Raw genomic sequence first — 25,931 nt, forward strand, 5'->3', positions numbered from 1 at the left:
TGACATGAATATTTGTGATTTTATATATTAATTGAACGTGTAGATGGCAAGTATAAGTTACAGTATTGTGGCTGAGTTTGTTAGCAGAGCCAGATGTTTGTCCCTCTCCAGATTTCTATGCAAAAATGAGTGTGTTAAATAAAATCAGTGTAATATCAATGAAATATGCCAAATGGTACCATCCGTTGTTATTCTTTTGATAAACACAGATCACTGAATTTTACAGTTCAAAATACTGAACAGTGGTAGCAGTAGTGTCTCATTTACTGTAAGAATTGCAGACCCTGACCTTTGTCTCCCAGTCATTTTGTTCACAGTATGATAAACGTGTATAAAAGTGGAAAAAAAAGGTGAAAATTGACCACATACAAGCAATCTGCCATCCCCAATTGTGAAATAAATATAATGTTAACTGCTATAAGGCTAACACACAACTAGGGTCGACAGTTCAGTGGGTGAGTGATAACTCTCTTGCTTCCTGTCGTGTGTCTACACCCCAATTTGAGTGGCAGATATTTATGAACTCCAAAACTAACTGTCCTATAGGCTTCTTAATGAGTTTTCAAAAGCTGAAATGGAGTCAAACTTCACTAGAATTAAATTCACAATCTGATGAGAAATGGGGATGCAGCAACAGTAGTTGTCAGTGTTGTAGACTATATAATCCTGATTTTGCACTTATTTCTCTTTTGATTTAGGAATTATTCCAGATATGTCTGATAGTTTGTTAAATATTAAAGATTCTATGTATAAAATTTGCTGCCTTTTTTTTAATGTATGATTGCCCTGAAATGTTACCAATAACACGTATGCATGTTACAAAGTTCAAACATTTTGTTTTCAGAATTAAAACTGTCACGTGAATTTACAATTTACATATTTAAAATTGGCAGGATACCATAGCTACACAATCCTACTTGACTGATGCCAGTAACTTAAAAAAGAACCTTTAAGCTGAACAGTCTCTAGTTAAAAGGTCAATTTTATGCCAAATATCTGGCTGATTGTATGTTTGCAGCTGTGGGGAAGTGTCAAACTGGCAAAAAAAAAAAGAAAAAAGTAACTTCGGTTGTAGGCTGACCTGATGGTGCTGGTTACTGTTCTGGGGTGTGTGCCTCTCCCTTTAACTAGGTACAGCCCTATCTGGCCTGTGACTCACAAAGGCCTCGCACCTTTAGTCAGGATAATTAGCTGGTTGACCTTGTCTCTGCTAGGAGGTTGCTAGAGGACCTTGAACAAAGTCACGTTCACTTCTCTAAGCTTAAGGTTTTGGTTGGGATTTTTTGAGGATGGGGATAATGATTTTTATTTCCTTTGGAAAGCACTTCACACTGTAGTGTGCATCCAGTATAGTTGAAAACTAGAAATAAGGCACTCTGGTATTTCTTCTGCAAACCTGGGAAACATTCAGATTTTATGCAGAATGAGTATGTTTTTATAGTAATACTTATCTTTGTTCTTATGCTCAAATTTTCCTATCCATACCAGAAGTCTTATTGGAGGGAGCGTTTTTCACATCAACTTGGTTATTTGAAAATTCATATTAAATCCGTGGTTCATCTCTGTTAGATTCCTGTGAAATGTCTTTGTACATTCAGTAGAAATACTTCACTGATACTGGTCATCAATCATGTGAAATATTCTAGACACAAGGATTGAAGATATGTCCCACATAACTACTTTGGTGAAACACAAATTAGAAACCCTGTTCTGCTAAAGGACACCGTCATGATTTCATTTTTATTAAATTGGGTTTGGATTTGCACCACCAAAGGATTTAGTTATTCCTGTCCTATAAAGCCAATAGAGGAATATTTGAGACAGTATTCAGAGCTTTCCCTTGAGTTACCAAGGCATTGGCTATATATTGAAATTCATATAAATCCAAATGCAGCAGTGGTGATGGGTTTGGAGAAATCAGCAATGTGTGATTATGAAATAAAAATATTACAAGGATGTTGATGTCAAGACTACTGGGCAATTTGTCTGCTGACTTCTCTCCATTTCATTTGAGATAGATATATATAAAAACACAGGAATAACAGAACAGAAATGCATGTACCTCCCGTGCAGATCACTCAAATCTGTGACTGAGCTGTTAAAGACTTATTGAACAAAAGTTTGTCTTTGGTTATTTCTTTGTTATTGTCACTGTTACTATTAATCTGTCTACACTATCTACACTACTCGCTGGCATTGCATGTAATAATACTAATAATTTGTAAGTTTTAGTCTGTGTTTTATGCAAACATGAAAGTTTAAAGCATGTGTTGTTTGTTTGTTTGTTTTTTTTTAAGTGGCTGTTTCTAACAAAACAGTTTAGTATTGTTCACTTACCTGTCATTCACTGGTGGGACAAGGTTTGTGTTTCTTACATAAATTCAAGGCTTCACTTAAACATTGAATTTCACTATTCTGTAGTCAGTATTCCTGCTCTAGAGAAAGCAACATTCAGTGGGGATAGTGATAAATGTGTCTGTACATATGTAAATATAATTCAGTAATTATTATAATTTGGGGCTAAGTACAGCAAGTAGTTCTACATTTATGCTGGGGAAGGGGAAAGGAAGACTAAAGCCTGAATGGACTAGTTACATAATTTTGTGTATTGCTTCCATGGCAAAAATTGGCTGGAACTAAGACACAGAAAAACTAATTGTTATTGAGGTGAGTGATAGATGAATGTAGTTGCTCTTACCCTGCTCAGTAGCAGTAATTACAGACAGTTTTCTGAAAGATTGACAGTAATATTTGATAACATGAAAATGAAGACCTTTTGTGCTAACATCAATGGCAGTATGGCCAGTGAAGTTTCTGAGAGCAGAATCTATCATTAGAAGTGCCTGTATTTTATAGGCAGACACCACTTGTGTAGTGTATAAAAAACCTCCAACTAGAAACAAAACACAACCTACAGTTCTTTTAGTCTAAAATATCATCTGCTTGTACTTGATATGGACATAAACTGGACATTCAAATGGATGGAGAAACTCCATTGTATAATGTATGGAATGCATGTTGGTGAGCTTTATTAAAATCACTTCATGTGATAAATTAACAGCCAGATTTGTGATCAGTATTTGAATATTGTGTTCGTTGCTGACATGAAATGTGACTTTATTCAGAAGTACCACATTGTGTTTCTCCATGTCTTACAATAATGATAGAATAAAATAAAATTACATAATATTTAGTACAGTAATGTAGAAGATACAAAGATGTGTTTGAAATAATTTTTAATGACCAAGAAGATTTTTTTTTCTGTGAGCTTAGAAGCACTCAGAGATCACACAAAAGAAAATAGTCTTTGATTCCCACAGAAGCACAGGAGCTTCATTTTCAGTGCTACTGAATATGATAAATCAGAGCTGAAATAGTTTTCGAGTCACTAATCATGTTTGGTGTGTTTGAAAATCAAGCTTGTGAGTTTTTCTACAGACATGTCAAAACCAATTCTGTTTGAAAGACCAAATGCCTGATTTTATAAGGACATTTCATCATTTTTTGCATCAGAAATTGCATGCCTATACAATTACCTAACTGTTTCTGGGCATTTATATATTCCCCTTGTTTACACTTATTTTGCATGTGTGCACAGACTCGTGACTTGTACATGCAAATAAACCAGGGGCTTAAATAAATAGCACATACAAATCCATACTTTAATGTGAAATCTTGGTAACCATAATTTAAAATGTAAGCATATTTTTAAACCTCTCCTTTTAAAAATTGGATGTTTTAAAGTATTTCTTAAAGTAGGTTAGATTGTATTCTCATTGCTATGATTCCTTGCTAATTATAATAGTGCAAACGAGACAGTTACGTAGAGAAAAAAAAAAGAATCGCATAGCTTCAGCTGATCTATTATAAAAGCAATTGGTCTTGTGAAAGTTGTGAACCAAAAAAATGAGCATTGAGATCTTAAATCATTAAAAACTACAGTCTTATAATAAGGCCATAAGAAGAAACGGTATCCTTGTAAATAGTGACTGCACTATTCTTCAGAATTTTATTGTTAATAACTGCCTGTAAGAATATTACATTCCTTCAAGGTATGGCTTCTCTGGAAAGCTGTTCTACAGTTTTGTAATAAAGTAATAAGTCATGTCAGGGAGATCTTTAGTAGGCTTTCAGTGTACACCTTGAGTGCGTTCTGAGGCATGAAGCCAAGTGCCATTAATTATTTGAGAAGTGTGCTGGTAACTTACTATACTTACACAGAAAATCAGTCTGACATCATGACAGCCAACAAATGTCATTGCAACAACTAGCAGGCTGGAAGTTTTGATACTTGTCGAAAGTTGAAACCTTACAGCTTCAGAAAAATTGCTTCCAAAAAAACCACCTGCAAAACAAATGAAATAATTGTTATCATAGGAATTAATTAACCCAGGCTAGCAGATTCATTTGTTATGGACAGTGAAAAGTGCATCTGCAGATTCATATGGTCTGTTCTTGCACATGGAATAGGGAAATCCATGGTGAACTACCTAACATACATACAGAGTTGAAAATAAAGGTTTCTAATACTAGGGAACAGAAGACAGAAGAAAAAATGAGAAGGATAGGACAGAAGTATCAGTTTATAGTATCGGTAGAAGGGACAGAGAGGAAGAATCACATGTGTATGGTAGCATTTGATAAAGAATATAATAAGATTGACAAACTGCTCTCTGTATATCAAAAATTTTTGTATCTATATCTAGTAAGAAAGCATTTTAAATTTTGTATATATATCTGGTAGGAAGCACTTTGAATCTTTCTAATAGCAGGACATATTTTCCTAGCATTTAGTTGTTATGCTGAGATCAAGAGATGATGATTTTATAACTGTTATCACAACTCTTGAAGAGCTCTTTTTTAACATTCCAATAGAGAAAAATCTTTTGGGGAACCAACAGCACATTGGCCACTACTTGAACATATTTATGATACTGGGGAAAGCCTTAAACAATAGATCAGATATTTACTTGAACTAGACAACAAAGCTAGCCATGCAGCTCTGAATTGGGAGATCCATCTTTTTACAATTATTGTGACAATAGAAGAAAAAAAGAAGAAAAAGAGGAGGCCATAGCTTAAATAGGCTTGACCATTTGTTCAGCCCCTACGCTAGCACCAGCATTGCAGAGCAGTCATCTGCTGTGAGTTTCCATTCATTGCGATCATGAAAGATAAAGAAATGAGCACCTCCTTACAGAAATGCTGCTTTCACTTTTAGGACATAGAGAAAGATAATGTGCAAAAGGAATTAACCACAAAATGGATCTGTTATCTCCAGACCATTTTTTCCTCTTGCAGGAAGAAATATCTGATACATTCTAATGCCTATTTGCAGTGTTGTCTGCTAAGGTAGGAGTCCTCAACTGTACATAAGAGTGTAAATGATTCTGTGAAAACAGAAGCCTTCATGGCCTTCCAAGTTTGACACTAATTCCTCTTGAAATGATATGGAGAAAATCCAGCAAACACAGGTTTCCTTCCACAGTTATAATAAATAAAATACTCTTTTGTAGCGTTCAGTGGAGTGTTGAGAAACTTATCACACTCCTGCCTTATCCCTGCCCCCAAAAAGCCCTTCCAGCTACAACTGTAGCCTAACTATTTCAGCCTTCCTTTATGAAAAGAAATTTGATATGCTGAACAGCTCCCAGCAATGTTAAATAAGCTACTCCCTATGTGCGTTATGATATGGTGTCCTTAGTCTAACAGGTTTTCTTGATTTCCGTATTGCTTTAGTCTGAGAACTACAGCAGCAACAGTTTCCTTCTTTTATTTTTGGAAGTGATAAAGAAACCTACAGAAGAATCTGTCCTCTTCAAAAAATTCAAGGAGGGGTGTGCCACTGCAACATGCATCGCATAGGAGTAGACATGCTCCACTCGCTTTGTAGGGCACAAATTCTCCTATTTGGCCTTGACTTGTGCATCTACAGTGAACTAAACATATGTCGTGATTTGGGCTGGACTAAACGAATGAGAGATGGTCTCTTATAACTTCTCAGAAGGAAAGAGAGAAAAAAGAGAGAGAGAGACTTATGCTGGTGAGGATGGTGGAGTGGCTTGTGCTGGTACAGGCGGCAGAGTTGTTTGTGCCACATGTTATTGAAGTTTATCTGGAGATTCAAGCATTCTCTCCACTATTCTGCCATCTGCCAGTGAGCCAGTGACTAGTGCTGGCTACTGAAGCGTGATCCTCTTTTTTGATCCTTTCTGTTATGCGTTCCCAAATAAGCCAGGGCAGCTGAGTAGAGGAATACTCCTTCTACCCTAGAGATACCCTGCAGTGAAAATGCTGGGGTGTTGACTATTACAGCTGATTATCCAATATTTCACTTTTCAGGATTTGCTTAGGTGCATAATGTTCCTTGGCATTGCTGTTGTTCCAGGTCACTCAGATACCAGCTTTTTATTGGACAGGGCTGAAGGAATGAAGAAAGCATTTTCTTAAAAATAAAGCTTTGCAATAAAGGAACAATGATTAAAAAGTAATAAAAGGCATTATTAAGATTATACTTTAAAATGAAGAGGTTTTACACCTGCTATGGGCAGATTTCGGGACTCAATGAGTGACTTCTGCCATTTATTCCAGCGCTGCATTGCCCTGAAGTGTTCTCAGGGTTACATTTCTCCTGCTTTTCTAGTTAAAGGTGATTACTGGAGATGCTGGAGAAAGGCTGCTTGGAGATGCAATGATCTCTTCCTTCCATTATTTTCCTGAAGACCTTCCTGATCCCAGGAGTATGCACTAGTATATTGCAGGAAATTGCTTCCCTTCTTTTTCACTGCTGTCACATTCCTTGATTACCATTTCTATTGTGTGCCTTAATTAGTCTGACTGATTTCTTTTGTTGACTATCTTCCTAAAACACAGTGATGTTGGTTTGGAAATTATGCAGTGTAGAAAATAGTATTTATACCATCTCCTTTAAAGTCTGTCTAATTGTGGATTTTCTATGGGGTCTGTCCATAAAATAGCAACAGAAATAAAGACTAATTTGGGTATGGAGTAGCGAATTTGAGCATGCGTATTTCCACCTCAAACAATTTATTAGATTTCAGGGTTCTTCACAACAGAGTCAGCAGCACAAAGCAGCAAAATAGTTGCTTGCCCCATCAGGGGTTTTGTTGTTGGTTTTGTCTCTCTTCTTCCATCACTAATAAAGTACCTCAGTCTTCCAGCCATTTTTGTCACTTGTCGTTTCTGTGAGATATCCTGACTTTTTGTTCTTCCCAATTCCACAAATGTAACCATAGTGTATTTTTATTCTGTGGCTAATAACAGCCTGCCTATGTGTTACTGGTGATTTGCACATCATTGAGACGACCTCAAGACAATGTGCTAGGCGAGGACCTTCCAGCACCAGTGTCCCTGCCAGAAACTGCTTACAGAGATCAGCAACAGCTGTGGAAACTAGGGCCTAGATTCTGCCTTTACTGCCTTTACCACCTGTACCAATTAACAAGAGGTCTTTATGGCCACGTACAGTACGCATACAGTACATTTAGGCACATAGGTTTTCATTGCATGGAGGAATCATGCAATTCACCTCTGCCTGGGAAGGTCACGGAACAGATCCTCCTAGAAGCTATGCTAAGGCACATGGAGGACAGGGAAGTGATTTGAAATAGCCAGCATGGCTTCACCAAGGGCAAGTCCTGCCTGACCAATCTAATAGCCTTCTGTGATAAGAGTGATGTTGTGGTTTAGCCTCAGCTGGCGACAAAGAACCACGCAGCCACTCACTCAACCCCCCCCAGTTGTGGGGGAGACTCAGAAGAAAAAGGCAAAACTCATAGGTTGAGATAAAGGCATTGTAACACAACAGCAAAGGACAGAGGAAAACAACAATAACACCGATAGAGGAGTGTACAAACACCATTACCGTACCATCACTCACGGACTGGATGTGGGCAGCCCCAGCCCACTCCAAGCACAACTTCCTGTCCCCTCCCCCAGCCAGCTCCCCGGATACAGACTGGGCATGGCCTCAAATGGTATGAAATGCCTGTGGCCTGGGCTAGCTCCTTGGGAAAATTAACCCTACTCCCACCAGAACCAGGACAAGTGACTACATCAGGAGACAAGGGAAGATCTATGGATGTCATCTACCTGAACTTCTGTAAGGCCTTTGACACGGTCCCCCACAACATTCTTCTCTTTAAATTGGAGAGATATGGATCTGATAAGTGGACTGTTCACTGGATGAGGAACTGGTTCCATGGTTGCATCCAGAGGGTAGTGGTCAATGGCTCAATGTCCAGATGGAGATCGGTGACAAGTGGTGTCCATCGGGGTCCGTATTGGACCAGCACTGCTCAATATCTTAATCAATGACATAGACAGTGGAATCGAGTGCACCCTCAGCAAGTTTGTGGACAACACCAAGTTGAGTGGTGTGGTTGACAGGCCTGAGGGACGGGATGCCATCCAGAGGGACCTGGACAAACTCAAGATGTGGGCCCGTGTGAACTTCATGAGGTTCAACAAGGCCAGGTTCAGGGTGCTGCACCTGGGTCAGGGCAACCGCCGATGTCAATACAGTCTCGGGGATGAAGAGATTGAGAGCAGCCCTGCCTAGAAGGACTTGGGGGTACTGGTGGATGAAAAGCTGGATGTGATCCAACAAGGTGCACTTGCAGCCCAGAAGGCTGACTGTATCCTGGGCTGCACCAAAAGAAGCGTGGTGAGCAGGCTGAGGGGGGTGATTCTGCCCCTCTACTCCACTCTTGTGAGACCCCACCTGGAGTACTGCATCCAGCTCTGGAGCCCTCAGCACAGGAAGGATGTGGACCTGTTGGAGTGAGTCCAGAGGACAGCCACAAAAACAATCAGAGGGCTGGAGCACCTCTCCTATGAGGACAGTCTGAGCGAGTTGGGGTTGTTCAGCCTGGAGAAGAGAAGGTTCCAGTGAGACCTTATTGCAGCCTTTCAGTACTTACAGGGGGCCTACAGGAAAGATGGGAACAAACGTTTTAGCGGGGCTGGTTGTGATAGGACAAGGGGTAATGGTTTTAGACTAAAAGGGGGTAGATTTAGCCTAGATATTAGGAAGAAATTTTTTACAATGAGGGTGGTGAAACAGTGGAAGATTGCCCAGAGAGGTGATAGATGTGCCATCCCTGGAAACATTCAAGGTGAGGTTGGATGGGGCTCTGAGCAACCTGATCTAGTTGAAGGTGTCCCTGCTCCTTGCAGGGGGTTGGACTGCATGACCTTTGAAGGTCTCTTCCAACCCAAATTATTCTATGATTCTATGAATCAGAAATCATTGCCACTATAAGTAGTGAAACAGCTTTGGTGGTCCTGCTTGAAAATTTTGAGCCAAAGTTTGCAAAGTTCATACGTGTTTTTTTTAATGCTTGTTTCCCATGATAATGCCAGTAATGCAGTGCTGCAGTAATGTGGTAGTGCAGTGTCCGTGCAGTTAAAAACTAGAGTCTTCCCATTCTAATAGCTTCTGCTTTTTACCTAGGCAGCCTTTTTATTGACTCAGATGCCATAAACAAATATGTTTGTCTCAAATCACTGACACATCTTCACTAGTCAGAGGATAATCACTAATTTCTTCCAAACATGTCTAAGTGGCATGAAAGCTGCTTTTCTTTTGATTTTAGCTTGAGTTTGTTTTTCACTGTCAGAGCTTATACAGGCGTACATAAAAGGACCTAATAAAATGAAGTTGTAGTCATCTATGACTCCCCCTTTAGGAAGGCGTATCTCAGCTGAACACACACAAAGTAAGTTGCAATAAGTTGAAATATAGAAACTTTCTCAAAAACATTAACTGTATTGGCTTATCAGTACAGTTTATAAAATGTGTTTAAGGGGTAATTTTAAAAGGTTGCAGACCCTCTGTAAAGCAGTCTAGCCTGTATTATGAATAGCTTTTACTTTTATGGATAAGGTCTTGATCTGTAGTTTCGATGCTTGATATTTCCAATCAAATGAGCCTCTTTTCAGCTACTTATAATTTTTTCAATTTTGTATTCATGCATACTGAAACATTCTTACCTGCCATCTATGTGTTGTAGTAGTAAAATTCATTTACTATATTAGTTTTGTAAAAAAAAAAAAATTCAGCTAGTTCTAAGAATTAAGTGAAAAACAAAGTTTTGTCAGTATTGAAAACATTTTCCATCTCTTTATTTGATTAGTATCTATGCATTTAGAATCATGTTCTTAAATCTAGTCTATATGAAAGAGTTTAGGATGCTCTTTTTCATTTTTTTTGAAAATACAAAATGAGTCCATAGTCAAGATTTTTTAAACAAGAGCTTAACAATATAGAATATACACCTTCAGGAAAAATCTGTAAATATGGTGACAAATACAATGGGTAGGCAACCTCTGAAAGTATCATTCTGCCTGTGATTAACAAAGAAAAGAGCACCAGTTACGTGTATTATTCCTACACTGTTACTTGTTTCCATCTTGCCTCTAAGTTAAGGGGAAGCCAGAATACGGACAGTCTTCCTCCCAGATCTTTGAAAATCCTTCTATTACTAGGCAATGATAAGCTCCAGCAACACTATGACAAGCAGCTTAAGTCACTGAGTAATTATTGCTCTCTATGTGAAAAGTTAAGTTTAGTAAGATAATTTGGTTTTGCACTGCAACATCTATTTGAGTCACCTCAGTGGCAAACAAGGTGTTTCTCTTTGTTGTTATCAAAAGTCTTTAGTTGCCAACTTAAAAGTCTTTGAGGAGTAGCTGACAGTTCCTTAAGAAGTGCAGAATAGTATTCACCTGTGCTGTATAGTACAGATCCCAGCTCTTTGACAAGCTATTGAATTGTATCTAGTGTGACAGGCAATGATAAAATTAATATCATTGACTGTTCTCCTTGTCTGTGTGAATTTTTTTAATAAACCACAGACGATTTAAAAATATGGTGTGACCTGAATCACTGCTCAAGTTATTGTATTGTATTGTAATGTTTTATAGAGAAAAACTTCATTGATGTGAACTGAAAATATTGTTTGATATATACCAATTATCTCTTCTGTAATTTCTTCTAATCATTTTAATAAACAACCTTAATAGAAGATTTAAATATAGGAATGAGAGAAAATAAGTCACTGAGGAAAAAAAAAAGAATTATCATAAAGAGAAAGAACAATTAATTTCATTTACCTATCTTCAGTATGTAGTTATGCTTGAGGAAGCAGCCTTGTACCTTCCTCTTTTTTTTCCTCTCCCTTGTTCCTCTCCAAATCAAGTGCGTGAGTAATGCTCTTGTTTGTTCTCCATCTCAAAGAACAGAAATATTAGAGAGCAGAAGATACTGGCAAGGGAAGAGATTGACTGGTGCATACAAACAGGGATGCATTTAAGTGCATACCAAAGTACACAGAAACATAATCCATCAAATTTACTTCAAACAAAAGATGAAAATCAGTCTCTTGTCCCCCAAAAGATGGGTCATTCTGTCACTAAGTTTTCTAGGGGTGTCTGTTGTCCTCTCCTTACCATCTGTAGGAACTAAACCAAACTAGAGCCTTGCTTTCTTAATATATCATGTCGTTTATTCTTGCTGTTTCAACTAACCAGCATGTTCCATAATTTATAATCTATCATGGCTGGTCTTCCTCCAATGGGTTATTCATGATACCTCAAGTTTCTAGCAACTTGTCCTGCATAGTTTCACTATCAGTTTGAACAGAACCCAAAGTGAATCCCCTCTCTTTTCTCACAGTCCATTCATGAGCTGAATGAAACAAGGATCATGTGAAGAAAGAAAACACATGAGATTACTTAATCAGATAGTACTTACATTCAAAGGCTGTCATCATAGCTTCATTGTCCTAACTCTGCAATATCCTAGTCTTAATTTGGTAATTGTTCTGCCTTTTGTAATAGACAATGTGCATCTTTTGTTACATTCTTTTCTCTTATTCTTTTCTATATAATTTTTCATTCTTTTCTATATACTTTTACTGAAATATAAATTGGTTAAAATAATATTATAGTTCCTTGTTCCTGCACAGTGGTAGAATAGAACAGGCCTTATTGGATTGTCCTTTTTATAAAGCGACCAGATACCAGAGGGGTAAGAGGACTTTAAAATTGGAACAATTATATATTGACAGAATATAACAAATATGAAAGATGTCAGCCTCATGGTGCATTACTGGTTTTCAGTAAGCAATTTAAAAAAATATATGAGGTGGAAAAGCATACCAAATTACGTGTTTCAGAAAGATTAGACCACCTCTTCCACAGTTACTGATGGTTGCCATTCATTGTAAATGACAACAGTCGTCTGTATTTTAATTTGATTGATGAGTTCTTAGCAACCTATAAAAATTTTCATGAGAAATGTCTTCCCACACACAGACCAACAAATGTCAGACATACCTAAAAGTTGCTCCTAAGTTTGTCTTGGACTCTCCTTACTTCAACTCACTTGGCAATGATTGATTCAGGTGTTGTAAAATGGAAACAACTGAAAACTGGAATCAACTTCTTTATTTTACAATGACATACTGCCACAGAGCAGTGAAAATGCCCCTTTTTCTTTAAATCAACAAGGTTCATGACCACAAAGATGAGCACCACATTTGCATCTTCCAGATTTCGTGTCTATGCATCATACTGCCCTCCTCCACCACCACCACCACCCATCCCCCACATTGGGGAAGAATTTAATAGCCATGACAGTATCGAGCAGTGAAGACTCTTCTGCAAGGAAGTCCACAAGTGCATTTTGTACTAATCGACCCATGACCTTATTTACTGGACAATTCAAAAGATCCTTAAAAATACCCACCCATCCAGCACGAGATGAAGGCCTCCCTCCTCACTGCCTGAATAACACCACAAAACCAGGCCCTGCAGCCCACCAGCCTACACAGAGGTCAGCCTTCCCCTGGATTTGTAAATGTGCCTGGATCTCAGTGAAGTATGTCTTTGTCTGCACTTGTTATAATATATATACACAGCTATTGGTTTAGGGTGTTGGGGCAGCACCTGGCCAGCACCTCCCTGGGGGCCAGTAGTGGCAGGGTGCTCCCCAATGTCGGCCGGGTAGGGCCTGTCCCACCATCTTGGACCTTTGGTGGTGGGCTGGGCCAGAATGTCGGTCCGCAGGTGGGCCAAGCTCAGCAGGGCCCATGGCCAGGCAGGGAAGGGCAGGGCCGTGCCACAGAGGAGCTGTAGCCAAGGCAGGCACCAAGCCCTCAGCCAAAAGCAGCTCCCACAGGCAGAGGTCACCCTCATGGCCACTCTGCCAGGGAGCCTTTCCCCATGGCCCCAGTGGGATAGGGCCGCCCTCAGCTGCACTGCCTCTGAGCTGGCCCTGAGCCCCACAGCTAAAGCCCTGGCAGGGGGATGCGCTCGCGGCCCTCAGGGGTGGTAACAGCCATAGATTGACCATGCAGCCATGCACGGGGATGGGCAGCTTCCCACAGCGTCTTGCACCACACATGTACCATCCTGTTTGGAACAGCTAAGATCATACATCGTTTTAGGCAGTGAGTGTACAATGCACCTCTACAGTTTTTCCAGTTTGCTTCAATACCCCTGCAAATAACATCAAAAGTGCTAAACTGTTTTGCAGCTGCTTGATAAATGCCGCCTTCTACTCTCTGCCCAGACTGGGAGGCTGGCAAGCGATGAATCACTTTCTTTAAGAGTTCACCGGAGTTTTGCGTAGCATTAATTTCTCTTCATATGAATCTATGTATAATACAAACAAAACTAAATTCCATATATTAAACATTAAATAATGAAAATTATATTAATTACAAAGTTTCTATAGTTTAAAAACCTTATAGTCAAATCCTGATAAAACTGTAGTAAAGCACATTTATAAACGTGTTATCTTTTTTGAAGCCAATTAAATTATCAGTGCTTCTCTGCATGATCTCTGTTATTTCATTGGAGAAAACTTTAGTGTCTTTGAATTGTTCATTCAGATACCCTGCTAATTACTTAACCATTAAGACAATATATTATCTTCCCCCAGGCTTTACAAAAGTCAAATCTCATACAGTTCGTATAATTAGTAACTCACAAAGTCACTTCTGTTAGATAACGTTAGGGAAAATAAGATACCTCCCAGTGATTTGGAAGTTAGAAAAAAATGTGGTAACAAAGATAAAAACAAACTTTAGGTTTTTTTGAATAGTCATCATTAGAAACTTTTCCAGACAGGAGTTTTTAGTAGTTTGAATTTGAGTCTGCATTAACGTATGCACAAATAATTTGTGAAAATGGTAGATGCAATAGCTATTAACTGAGTGAAGAAAATGTTATGAGAAATACTTTGAAAAATACTGATTTATCAACCCACACAAAATGAAACTTTCTGTGTACATAAAGATCTCAACAAACTTTTAACTTACTTGTAATATATTTACATAGGGTACAATTTTGCATGGGAAAGCTGGCTTTTTGTCTTCTCCAAATACAAAACCACAACTCATCTATAACTTTCTGAGTTTCTGATTGCAAACTGCCCATCAGGCATTTTTGTGCACTAAGTAATTTGTGCACTAAGTAATTTTGTGTGGCTGAAACCGCTACAGGAGAATAAACAATAGAAATAATAGGAAGCTAGGCAAAATCTGAGGAACTTGGTTAACATTAAGCGTGTAAGTGAGCTTGTTGATTAATCTCTTTAGAGTCATATCCTAATCCTTATTTTAGATAGCATGTGACTTCAGGACTCTAAAGTTGAATACATCTAGTGCTCGTGTATGATTTGATACCACAACCTGCGGTCACACACAGTGATTTACATGCAGTAATGCAATCTGCAGTCTCATAGTAGAACATAGCACAACCCCAGGTTTACAAACTGTTATGCATAAACTGGAAATTACAATGGAATGCATATACCATTAAGTCCTTTGTGCAATTTTCCTGTAAATGTTAATTGGAATTGCTGTGAGCTACAGTGGGCTTACAGTGGTCTTATACAGCCTTAAGCTCCATGAAGACACCTGAGGCCAAAGGAACAGAGATATTCTTCTTTTCTTCAGAGGGAGGCATATCTCTGAAATCATAGCAATTGAGGCATTTCCTAAATGAGCTTTTACTGGGTAGTAACTCTAGTGCTTGCAAATTTTCCGTGGAAAATAGTAAATTTAGCAATTCCTGTTGTTAATTGTGCCACTGAAACACAATATTTTTTAGCAGAATCTGAGCTTAGATATGTACGGCAGCTAAAGTGCTGTATTTCAGACTCATGCTGCATAGTCATTGATTTTGATAGAGTAACAGTTTATTTTCTTTCACCTTGAATGTTGGCAATCAGCACTGAGTTATCCAGAGAGGTGAGCTATCCCAAGCTTGTGATCATTTGGGGGGTTTCAGCTTATGTTATTTTATCTTGTTGATGAACGGCTGTTTTTTATTTGAAAGTATCCAGTAATCATGGTTGTGTGATTCTACATTTGGATGACCAGTGGGTTATCAATAGCTTTATAAATTATTCATAGAAAAGCTTCCCCGATATCTTCCTCTGCCTCCGAATTCATGGTACATACCTGGCTTAATGGATAAATGTATTTGGATTGGCTTCAAAAGGATTAAAATGATCTTATTCATCCTTTTTTTTTCCCCCCATCTTTTCCGTGAGTATACATGTGCTTTCTTTTAAGAGACATACCATATCAAAACCATATTGTTTTAAATCCATTACAGAATACATTTCAGAGTAAAACATTTACTTTTTTAAATTGGAAATTAATCTTCTCCTTTTTATTTTTGAATAGTGAACCGCTTGAAATTTAAACAAAATATTTCTCATGAAAGAGAATACTATGTGTCTTTGATTCAAAGAGATTTGTCATTTGGGGGACAGAAGGGAAGAAGGAATGATTTCAGAACTGACAGACATGAATTTCGGAAATAATAAGGGTTTTAAAGAGCACTCGTTTTGCTTTGACTGAAACCGTAACCTGGAATTGCCAACTCTTTAATCACAAACTTCTTTATATCGCACCACGTGTGTGAAAGGTAGCTATTAAAAGCACAAATTTAATATTCAGCCTTAGATAAGCCAGGGCAGGATTTGTGCATGAGACAAGAAGAAAGGAGCAAGCAAGCATAACACCCTTCCCCAGTTCTGCCTTACCTTCTCTCTCACTTCCTTCCAGAGAAGCTAAGAGGAGTCAGTGCCTACAGCCTATGCTGCCTTCACCCATGCACCAAACCTGCTGTCTTTCCAATCAGTAGAAAATTACCACTCACTATAATCACAATTATATCAGACCAGTAGCCTTCTTTCAAGGGAAGAATCCCTGCTGTTCCCACCCTTCTTATCTCTAACACCAGAAATATATTGTTTTTTTCCATTAGCGACAGCAGGGCAGGATTCCTCCCTAATGTCTGTTCAGCAAAGTCAGAACACACCGGGAGGACAATGGCTGAAATTTTTGGGTCAAAATTAAGCTCTTAAAATTACATTTGAAAAATTTGCCCTTGGATTCAGATAGGCAATCAACTATTATCTTTTCCAGTCCCATCTTCTCACTCCTTTTGCCTCATCTACAACTGAAACTGCTTTTATATCAAGCAAGACTTTTAGAATCAGAAGCAAAACTGATCTGTGTATATGTTATCTATGAGTTAATAATTTTTAATAACTCAATATGAACTGATAATGAATCCGTAAAATGCATACTTTGGGGTAATTTTTAAAGAACACCTCATTGTAATATTGTTATTTTGTGGTGTTACAAGAGAAGGAAGTACTGCCTAGTGTCTCTAGCAACGTAAAGAAAATAGTCTTGAGTATGTCAAAATGAGAAAAAGCCACACGGATCATTGAAATGATATTTATAGCAACAATTTCCATTGTACTGCTGGAGAAGTCAGAAGGAATATGAGTCTGTACAGTGTATACATGTTTGAGTTGCTCTTTCATTTGTTTCGGTTCTGTTTTCGGATTAGGAAACCAGAAGACAGTAACTGCAATTCATGCCGGCATGTATAAAAGTGGCAGCTGGCAGGAGAATGAAAGAAATCTCTGTTTAAACATGTGTGATGATGTCTGAGGATAGTTTTAAAATAATATTTCAGAATGCAAACCTGGCAGATTTATGATAAGATTTATTTTAACGAAATGATTCTGCTTTAAAGGTCAGCATAAAGACATGTAAGATTGTTCTGGGATTAGGAACAGCAGGGACCCCTGCTCGAAGAAGCTGGGGGCACGGTGAGCTCTGACCATCACAACATCCCCCAACCCCAGCGCAGCTCCTATCCAGGTTGTTCCCTGACACAATTAAGAGTAGTCTTAAGCTTGTGGTATTTTGTGCTAGACGGTATCAGCATCTCCTTCCTACCTTGCTGAAGGTGGTTATAGCAGCACCTCCCAGCCTCTCAGACCAAGAGGGTGCAGAGGACCCAGCTGTCAGAGGCTGGGTGTTCTTTCAGAGGCTTCACAGGGGGCTGTAGGCAAGTCAGACCCATCTGTAAATATATAGGGATGTCGTCCTTGTCTCATCAAGGCATTGCAAGGGTAAACATATTAAGCATTGCAAGTCTCCATTACTTAAATAAGGAAACCTTATAAGTAGCTTTGGCAATAAGAAGTTATCTCGCTCTTTCTTATTAACAGATGGAACCTACATAAAACATAGATATTGTGCTTTTGTTTAGTGATATTACTGAAGTTGTCCAGATAACAATTTCAAGCAGCAGTGAGGACTGTCTGTAAATTTGGAAGCTGTCTCTTTTAATAATTTCCTACTGTATACCAAGAACAGATTTTATTTTTTTTTTTAAGTCCGTATACCAAAATAAAAACTGTGAAGAATTGTATGATCAAAATAGCATATATATATAGGTTGGAAAGGAAAGAAGGTGCATTATAGCTGCATGGAACAGATTTTACTTTTGACCAAATCTTGCTTCTATTAATGAAACTTATTTTCTTGTTTTGCAGCTTGCAGGCCTGGATTCTATAAAGCATTTGCTGGAAATGTAAAGTGTTCCAAGTGCCCTCCACACAGTTTGACTTATGTAGAAGCAACTTCTGTCTGTCAGTGTGAGAAAGGTTACTTCAGAGCTGAAAAGGACCCACCAACTATGGCATGTACCCGTAAGTCTGATCAGTTCCAGGGTCTGCAATTCTCTTTTCCTGTGTCTCATTTATTTATTTTTGTGTTTTAAAAAAATGACATGAGTTTGTACATTTTGTGAAGAAACCCATTCAAGATAACCAAAAGAGATTTTTAAAATCTGAATTTAAACATCTGATTTCTATTTAATCTAGGAGTCTCTGAAAAATACTGGCATGTTTCTTACTTTGGTGCTTTGTTGATTTTTTTAACTTGTAGTTCTGAGAGATAATCAGTAATACAGATCAGTCATATAGATAACAATGTTAAGTCTTAACTACCAGTATGTATTTTAAATATATTAAAATACGCTTGTACAAAAACTTCAAAAAAAATGAGGAGTCATGTAAAGAGAAAATGATATGACATACTCTTCTGTCTCCCCAGATTTAAATGAAAATTATAAGACAAATATCCCAATGCAATCCGATAAAGATTAACTCTCTGAAAAGACAAGAAAATCATAAAAACAAAGGACAAAAGATGTATCCAATCAGAAGGAGATATAATTAAACTTTCTTGCATATCATCTTCTTTCAACAGAGAGTTATTCCCTCATACACAACTGTGATAATGAAAATCCGTTAGGTTTTTTGGTAATTTTTAAAATACAACACTTTATGATTTTTGACTAACCTAAATTTTAATTAAGACAAAACTGATGCCCAGTAATCTAGGGGCAGAAATTTTGACTGAGAAGAGAATTTTATTACTTTGGTCAATGTGCTCATGTCTAGAAATATAAAGCATGAATTTTCTTTTCACTTAATGAAATATTTCTCATAGATTTTGATACGTGGTTCATTACTCACTGTGATTCATTTATTGATCATAAAGCAACTATATCTGTTTAATCTCAAAACTGGGAACAAACAGCAGCAGTTGAAAAACTGTGGGTGAAATACTATATTTACATATAAAATCCTATTACTTAATAAAGACAATTAAAATCTGTTTGCAGATTTCCTAAGATACCCAGTTTTCTGTGTAGCATTTTGTTAGTTCTTTTGGTGGAGGATTTGATTCAAGTACATTTTTTGCCACAGTCCTCTTGTTAAGGTAATTCGAAAAAAATTAACATGTTAAATGCATGAAGTATTTTAACAGATAAAGTATACAAAAAGCTTGAGATGAAAACATGAAAACAAAGTACTGCTGCAATAACCATGTGTATAGTCATAATTTTGCAATCTTTAAACTGCGTAAGACAGCACCATATAAAAATAACTGAGCTGACACTAGGAGAATTGGACTACTACTTGTGCTCATTCTGGTCTCTCCAAATGGCACTGTACTGGGCAAATTTGGAATATACTGGGTAGTTTGGAGCTGATTTATGAAGTCATAGGCACTCTGTAATTTTGAGGTCGTTAGGTACACCAAGGCATTGTCCTTCCAACAAATGGGAATGATGGTCGCCAAAAATGGCATTCCTTAGGTCCAAGGCGCTTAGCAGAAAGTTGTCTAATCTAACCATAGCGTTTTCAGATGGGAAGGCTAAATCCCAGCCTCCAGCTAGTTAAGGGACATGGGGTTCAGAGAGGCACCCTAATCCAACACACACAATCTGCTGTCAGTTCACTCTGGAGCAAGGCACATAGGCCTATGTTTTTGCACACAATATGCAAGGGAATAAACAGTATTGTTCCAGACTTCCCGCAGGAAAACGGTGATTACAAATAATTCCACTCAAATGAATGCCTGAAGCACAGGCCATTAAAAACTTACCCATAGAACTAACACACATCCCAGGAGCTCTTGACAGTTTCATGCTTAGAAAAATGGTTTCATTCATGCATTATGCAGATGTGGTTCCATATTATTTATGTCATTGATTTTTCATCTCCAAAAAGACAGTTCTTCTCTGAAAAAAATACTCATACATGGCATTATGTTTCCATAATTATCTTTCAGGGCACAATTTTAAGCCCCTCTACTTATTAGTATTGATAAGATAGGGAGGAGCATGAGAGCCATGTGGCATCAGGGAGCAGGTACGTACAACACCCCAGTGCTTTCCCAACAAAAGTGGGGTGCTGAGAGCTGCTTTGGCTGAAAACTGTCAGGGAAGACTTGCTGCCAGACCTCTCCGTCCCTTCTTAGGATGTCAGCCAAAGCAACCACGTGAGTGGATGCAGGGAAGAAATGAACCACAAGAGAGGTACCAGTGCCCCATCTCACCCCAACTTGGGAGAAATAAGAAATAATAAAGGAGATGGTGAGCCACATTCTAGTTTCTGTCTTGCTCTTGATTCAGTGCCACCATGCATTGCCTCTCATTCAGCCTAGACTGTAAGGTATCAGTACTTCATTGGCTGTAACAGCAGATATATTCATCTTATACCTACGATGATGATTATTTCACTAATTGTCAGCTCTGCAAATGACACCGAGACTCTTGACAGGCAGACTGCATTCTTATCTTCTTGCATGTCATCAGTAATGAAGAGTCTGAAGGCCAAATTATTCCCTAAGTGATATCTTTAGCCCCACTGCTTTCAAATTATGCGCTCAGTTATTAAAATTATGTTTCTGTCATAAGTACAACCTCACTGCCTTTGGTGGGTCTGTGCAGATGTGGCTAATTTAAATTTAATAAACAAACATACAGATATGAGACAGAGTAGAATTTAGATTGTTCCTTCCAAACTGTCACACTTTACTGTAATAAAAGGAGTTGAAAATTTAGAAGAAAAACAAAAGAGCCAGTTAGACTAAATAGGGAGAAAGGCTGTGCAGTAAGAAAATGCCTTTTCTACATAACCACTTTTGGGGCAGGTCTGCATTTTTGATGTTTATTTGCAAATTTTTATCCTGACATTTGAGATGTGACATAACAGATTAGATTTTTTTCTTGTGGCTTTTTGAATGAGAGTTGTTCTTTAATCAAGCACAGAGTGAATAGTATATTCCCCTTATAAATTTCTTGAAATGCAAACATTTTGAACCAAGTGTATTCATACCTATTTTATTTGTTTCCCCAAGTCCCGCAAAGCAATATTCCTAAGATAGGTAGATATTTTATTCTCTCTCATCATTCCTGTATAGGCTTAGACAGTATTCCTCACTCCAGAATTTTTCCTCAGTACTGGAAAACTTGCATATGCAGCATTATGGAAAATTAGGACCTTGATTTAAGATACTATGAATTTAAGAGTGTAGCTTGAGGCATCCACTTTTTTCAAGAAGAGCTTCAAATCTTATTTCATTAATTCTGTGAAAGTGCATACTGTATGCTTTTCCAAAGTTGTACATTTCCCATTTTTGCTTCATGTAACTGCATTTTGTAAAAGAAGTGTGCACTTTGCAGAAAAGCATAATAGAATTCTAATTTTAATTAGAGGAAAGAAAATTACATTAGGATATATTGTTAATTTCTTTCTCCTAGCCTTTTTCCATTTTTTTTTGGCACTTGTTATCAATCTCTTGCTGCTACTCTTTCTCCTTATTGTGTTTCTTTGCCATATGCAAGTACTCTATCAGTGATCTCTCTGCATACACAGTGAGTAACGAATAGCATCATATCTAATCCTCTGTCAGATTGCACTGTGCATAAACTCTAACGTTTCCCACTATAATGTAATTGGATGAATTGATCCGTCTTTTCAAGGTCAAAGGCAGGCAGGTTTATATTGGGTGTCTGAGTATGAATGCGTCTTTTTTCATGTTCTGCTTAAACAGTTTTGAACCCTACAAACTTATGCTCTGTTCAGTAACCTCTGCCACAAACTGTATCCTCTATTTTTGAGTCAACACTGTATTCCAGAAGCAAAATCAAGCAACATGCTTGAAACCTTCGTCCCTACTGCCTCTATCTTTATTTTTATATATACACATTTATTTTTATCATTACACTCAGACTTCGAGTATTGGTTTGCAGTCACTGGCTTGCATTCTTCCTGCCTGCCTCACAGAAAAAGAATAAGTAGTTCTGAAAAGAAAAAAATGTAATACAGCGTTCTACACCAAATGACCCTACTTATCTATGCTATGTGTATGTATTTATGTATATAAAAAAGCAATTATGAACTCAAGAGGCACAGCCAGATGCTGATTCTGAGTATTCTCAGAAGGTGGAGGTTAATTTTCGCCCTTCCACTGTAAATTCAGTAGTCAAATAACACACATCTCAGAGTCCAACAGCTGGTAAAGAACAGTTCTCACTTAAAAAACAGCAACGTGTTTTCCAGGCAGTCATCACTATGTAGTGTTTAAAATACTTAATTGCCCTAACTAGACTTCTGCAGCGCTAGATTTGCTCCTGTTTCCTTCCATGAAGGGCAGAATGCACTTCGCCTTCACAGAGGGAGAGGATACGCAAAGCAAGATGAGGTGTGAAGCACTGCATGAGGCGTAAACTCAGCCCTGTTTCTCGTGGAGCGGGCCTGATTCTCCATAACACATCGATGTGTCTACTCCACAGAGAGTGTAGAAATAATTCTTACATTATAATTTGTAAATGAAGACATCGCTCACACTTGGGCTGTGTTTTATCTAAGAAGCAGAAGAGCTGCATTTTTTTTAATGGTCATCCATCTGAAGTGTGGCTTCCTCTTTTGCATAAAATCCAAAGTCAGGAATTTTGCTGTGAGGAAATGATCCTTTATTTTCGCCAATGTACTTGTTTTCCTTAAAAATCAATATAAGGAAATCCCTGAGAGATTTGCACACAGATGTCTGCAGAAGGGTTATTGCTGCCAAGTTTTTGCAATGTGTCAAATAATCTTTGTATAATTTATAAATGATAACAAAGCAATCAGGCCACATTCATAAAAGCCCAGTGACACATAATTTAGCTGAATCTGAGGATTAGAATTAATTGTCTCTCTTTGTTCCAAGTTCTAAATCTTAGTAAATGATTCACTGCATGTCATTACAGCTTAATATTTGCATGAAATCACAGTTTAACTGGCATAATTTAACAGCAATTAAAAAGCTATTTAATCGTCATGCAAATTGGCATGAGGGGCCTTGAGTATGAAGGGTGTCTGAGCTTTTTTTCAGTATTTGCAGGCGGACAGTCATATACTTTCAGACATCCCTAACATAATTGATAATGCTCTCCCTATTCATTGAAATGTGAATGTACAATAATTCATGGTTTTTCTTACCATTGAGGATTAAGCTCCAAATCATGAATATAACAACCTCACTCTGCAGTACAAAAAAAAAAAATATTTTTTTTAAAAGTGTATTTTATTTACTGTATTGGTTCTTCTACTGATAACAAAAATCTGATAGAAAATTAAAATTGACAAAGCCAGACAAAACTCTCCTATTTCCCAGATTCACATTAATTCCTGTTTTGGCCTGACAAAATTGATGAAGTAACATAAAACCCCCCTGAGCTATGGTGACCCATTGTCCTAATAGCTATAGTTTATGTAAGATTAAATTTAAGCCAGTTTTAAAACATTGGCTCAAATCCTTCGAGCAATTACACACATGCTTAGTTTTAAGTGCATGGGTATTACCAATTATTTCAAGGGGATTACTGATCCTCTTAAACTTATGCACATACATAAATGCGATTAAGGCTCATCCTCCGTATTCCTAAAACTCCTCGTTGGTTTTAACAGTGGGAATTTGTTAAGACCAATCATTATTTAATTCTCGCAGCATGTTTTTAGAGGACACGTAATTATTCCTGTCTTCTGCACATAAATAATAAGAACTGAATCTGAAGTAATCTGTGCTAGTTTTAGCTTATTCCAATCTCAGGACTGTTTTACATAGTAGCTAGAACCATCAACCTCACAGTAATTTTATGGGAAGTTTAAAGATTTATAAATCTGAGACACTCTAAGGTTGTAGGGTCTTTTGGACCACATCAACATCTTCAAGGCTGTACTTCGTCTCTGTTTTCCACACCATTGGACAACGATGTATCAATATAATTAGCTTTTGTTAACAAATTTTGTTAAGAGTAGATATTACAGTATTTCAAATGCTTCAGTGTTAGACTTATGACAAGGTCACAGTCAAAGACCAGTAAGGAAATACTCAAAATATTCTCTGTGACCATAAAAATTGCAAATTACAAAAACAGTTTTCATCTAACAGGTTCCAGAAATAACAATCTTCAGTACAAATGAGCCACATACCATTCAGCTAAATCATTCCTTGATATGCTGAAAAATAACTGGTCACTACTTTGGGCTGCTAACTATGAACTCTACACAGATAGATATATGAATAAATACTCACACATTCAAAATATTTTAAACTTTCTTGTCCACTAAAAAAGTGCAAAGTGGTGTAACACCTCCAAATATTTTAATTATGAAGGGCTTGAAATCCAGCAGCTAAGTCATCATTTAATTTAGGGCAAAAATCATTTTAATCAAAGCATAGTCTCAGTTATTTAAAGTTTCAAATAAATGCCAGAAAGAAAAAGGCAACTCAAATGTTCAACTGCAGTTCACAGAAAACTTTAACACATTTTAGTGCACATTATCCCTCCCATGCCATACAAACTTTTTTCTCTTTACAAGCATTCCAGCTTTTATACCCACATGTATACCACATAAGTAAACAAATAGCATCACTTAAAACTTACACATGTTGGTGAAGTGATGTTTTTTCTGCAACTATTATTACCTCTTTCCTTCATTAATGTTAGTATTCCTTCTTGCTGCTATGTGTAGGTACAACTGTATAGACCTTTATTACTATATAGTAGTCATGTTTTCTTTTAAAGTCTAGTCCATTTTAAGATTGAAGGTGATCCTCAAGAATTAAGAACTTGAATAAATGAATTTATTTCAGGTGTAGGTGCATATTTCAGGACCACTCATGGGATTAATTTTCTAAATCACTACATTTTGTTCAGTCAAATAAATAGCTAAAAGTTTGAAAATCCAATCAGTGTGTCAGTGGTGTAGTAATTGCAGATCTTAAAGAAAAAAAAAATGGAATTGAATGATTAGGAAAACAGTAGTAAATTTTTAATTATTTTTTTTTTGGCTGAGATTTGGAATCCTGACTTATATAGGAAATGTTAGGAGGAGCTTTGATATTTTGTTTTCCTTCCTAATGCAAAGTTCTGACCATTTGTCTTACCATACTTTGGGCACAGGGTCCTGCCTTCACCTTACAGGCTGTTGAACTGGAATTTACAAGAGTGTTGGTCAATATTTTTTTTCCTTTGTTTAGTTCTTCTCTCATTGTCTTAAAGTTTTTATAAAGGACATCGTGATATTTTAATTATCTGACTCCCTCAGATTTACTGTGCCACTCCATTCATTGGGTAAAATACACTCTGCGTAAGAATTAGCTGATGTTATTTGCAAATGTTTCATATAGTCTTTCAGTCTGCTTGAGAGGCCCTGAAGTAATGAAAAGCTCACTTGAAGTTTGAACAGTATCTCGATCAAAACTTTATACTGAAGTCTTGCTGGCAGGTTGTATAAATCACGAAAAGCTGCAAAGTGAGCTGAAAGTTTTCAAAGTTCTGCTAACCATTGGCTAAGCAATCCACGTGCAGTGTGATTTTATGTTGAGAGCTGGGAATAAAGAGCTTATTCAACTCATTCAGCTCAAAAAACCCCAAATATTACCAGCTGAGTTTACCACAGTCATCTTGCATATATCAAAACCTGGAGTATAAGGCCTTGCATTTTGCTGAATCTGTGTTTCTTACATAATTTTTATGAGCATATTTTGGGTTTATATACAAATTGCTTTTGAAAACCATGTGTCTGTAAGCACTTGGTTGAAACACGTTAAGTGGAAAAAGGAGGATATAATAAGAAATGGAGATAAGATTATTCAGACTGCCTTTAACAATTTCTGCCTTTCCTTCACTCCTTCACGACTTCCTCTCTGAAAAATCATGAGGTGGTAAAGTTCTTCCAT

General features: G+C 37.4%; 1 protein-coding gene across 2 annotated transcripts in view; it reads left to right on the top strand.

Moving 5' to 3' along the window:
• EPHA6 (EPH receptor A6) overlaps positions 1 to 25,931 on the top strand; it is a gene marked incomplete at both ends in the record, with an annotated part of 507,217 nt that overhangs the window by 264,689 nt on the left and 216,597 nt on the right. For both annotated transcript variants that reach the window (XM_082483352.1, XM_082483353.1), the window contains one exon: positions 17,900 to 18,055. In XM_082483352.1, coding sequence (XP_082339478.1) covers positions 17,900 to 18,055 — 156 coding nt within the window. The remainder of the gene's footprint in view (positions 1 to 17,899; positions 18,056 to 25,931) is intronic.

This window comes from Vanellus vanellus, assembly GCF_965231255.1.
Source record: "Vanellus vanellus genome assembly, chromosome: 1".
Taxonomy (NCBI): Eukaryota; Metazoa; Chordata; class Aves; order Charadriiformes; family Charadriidae; genus Vanellus; species Vanellus vanellus.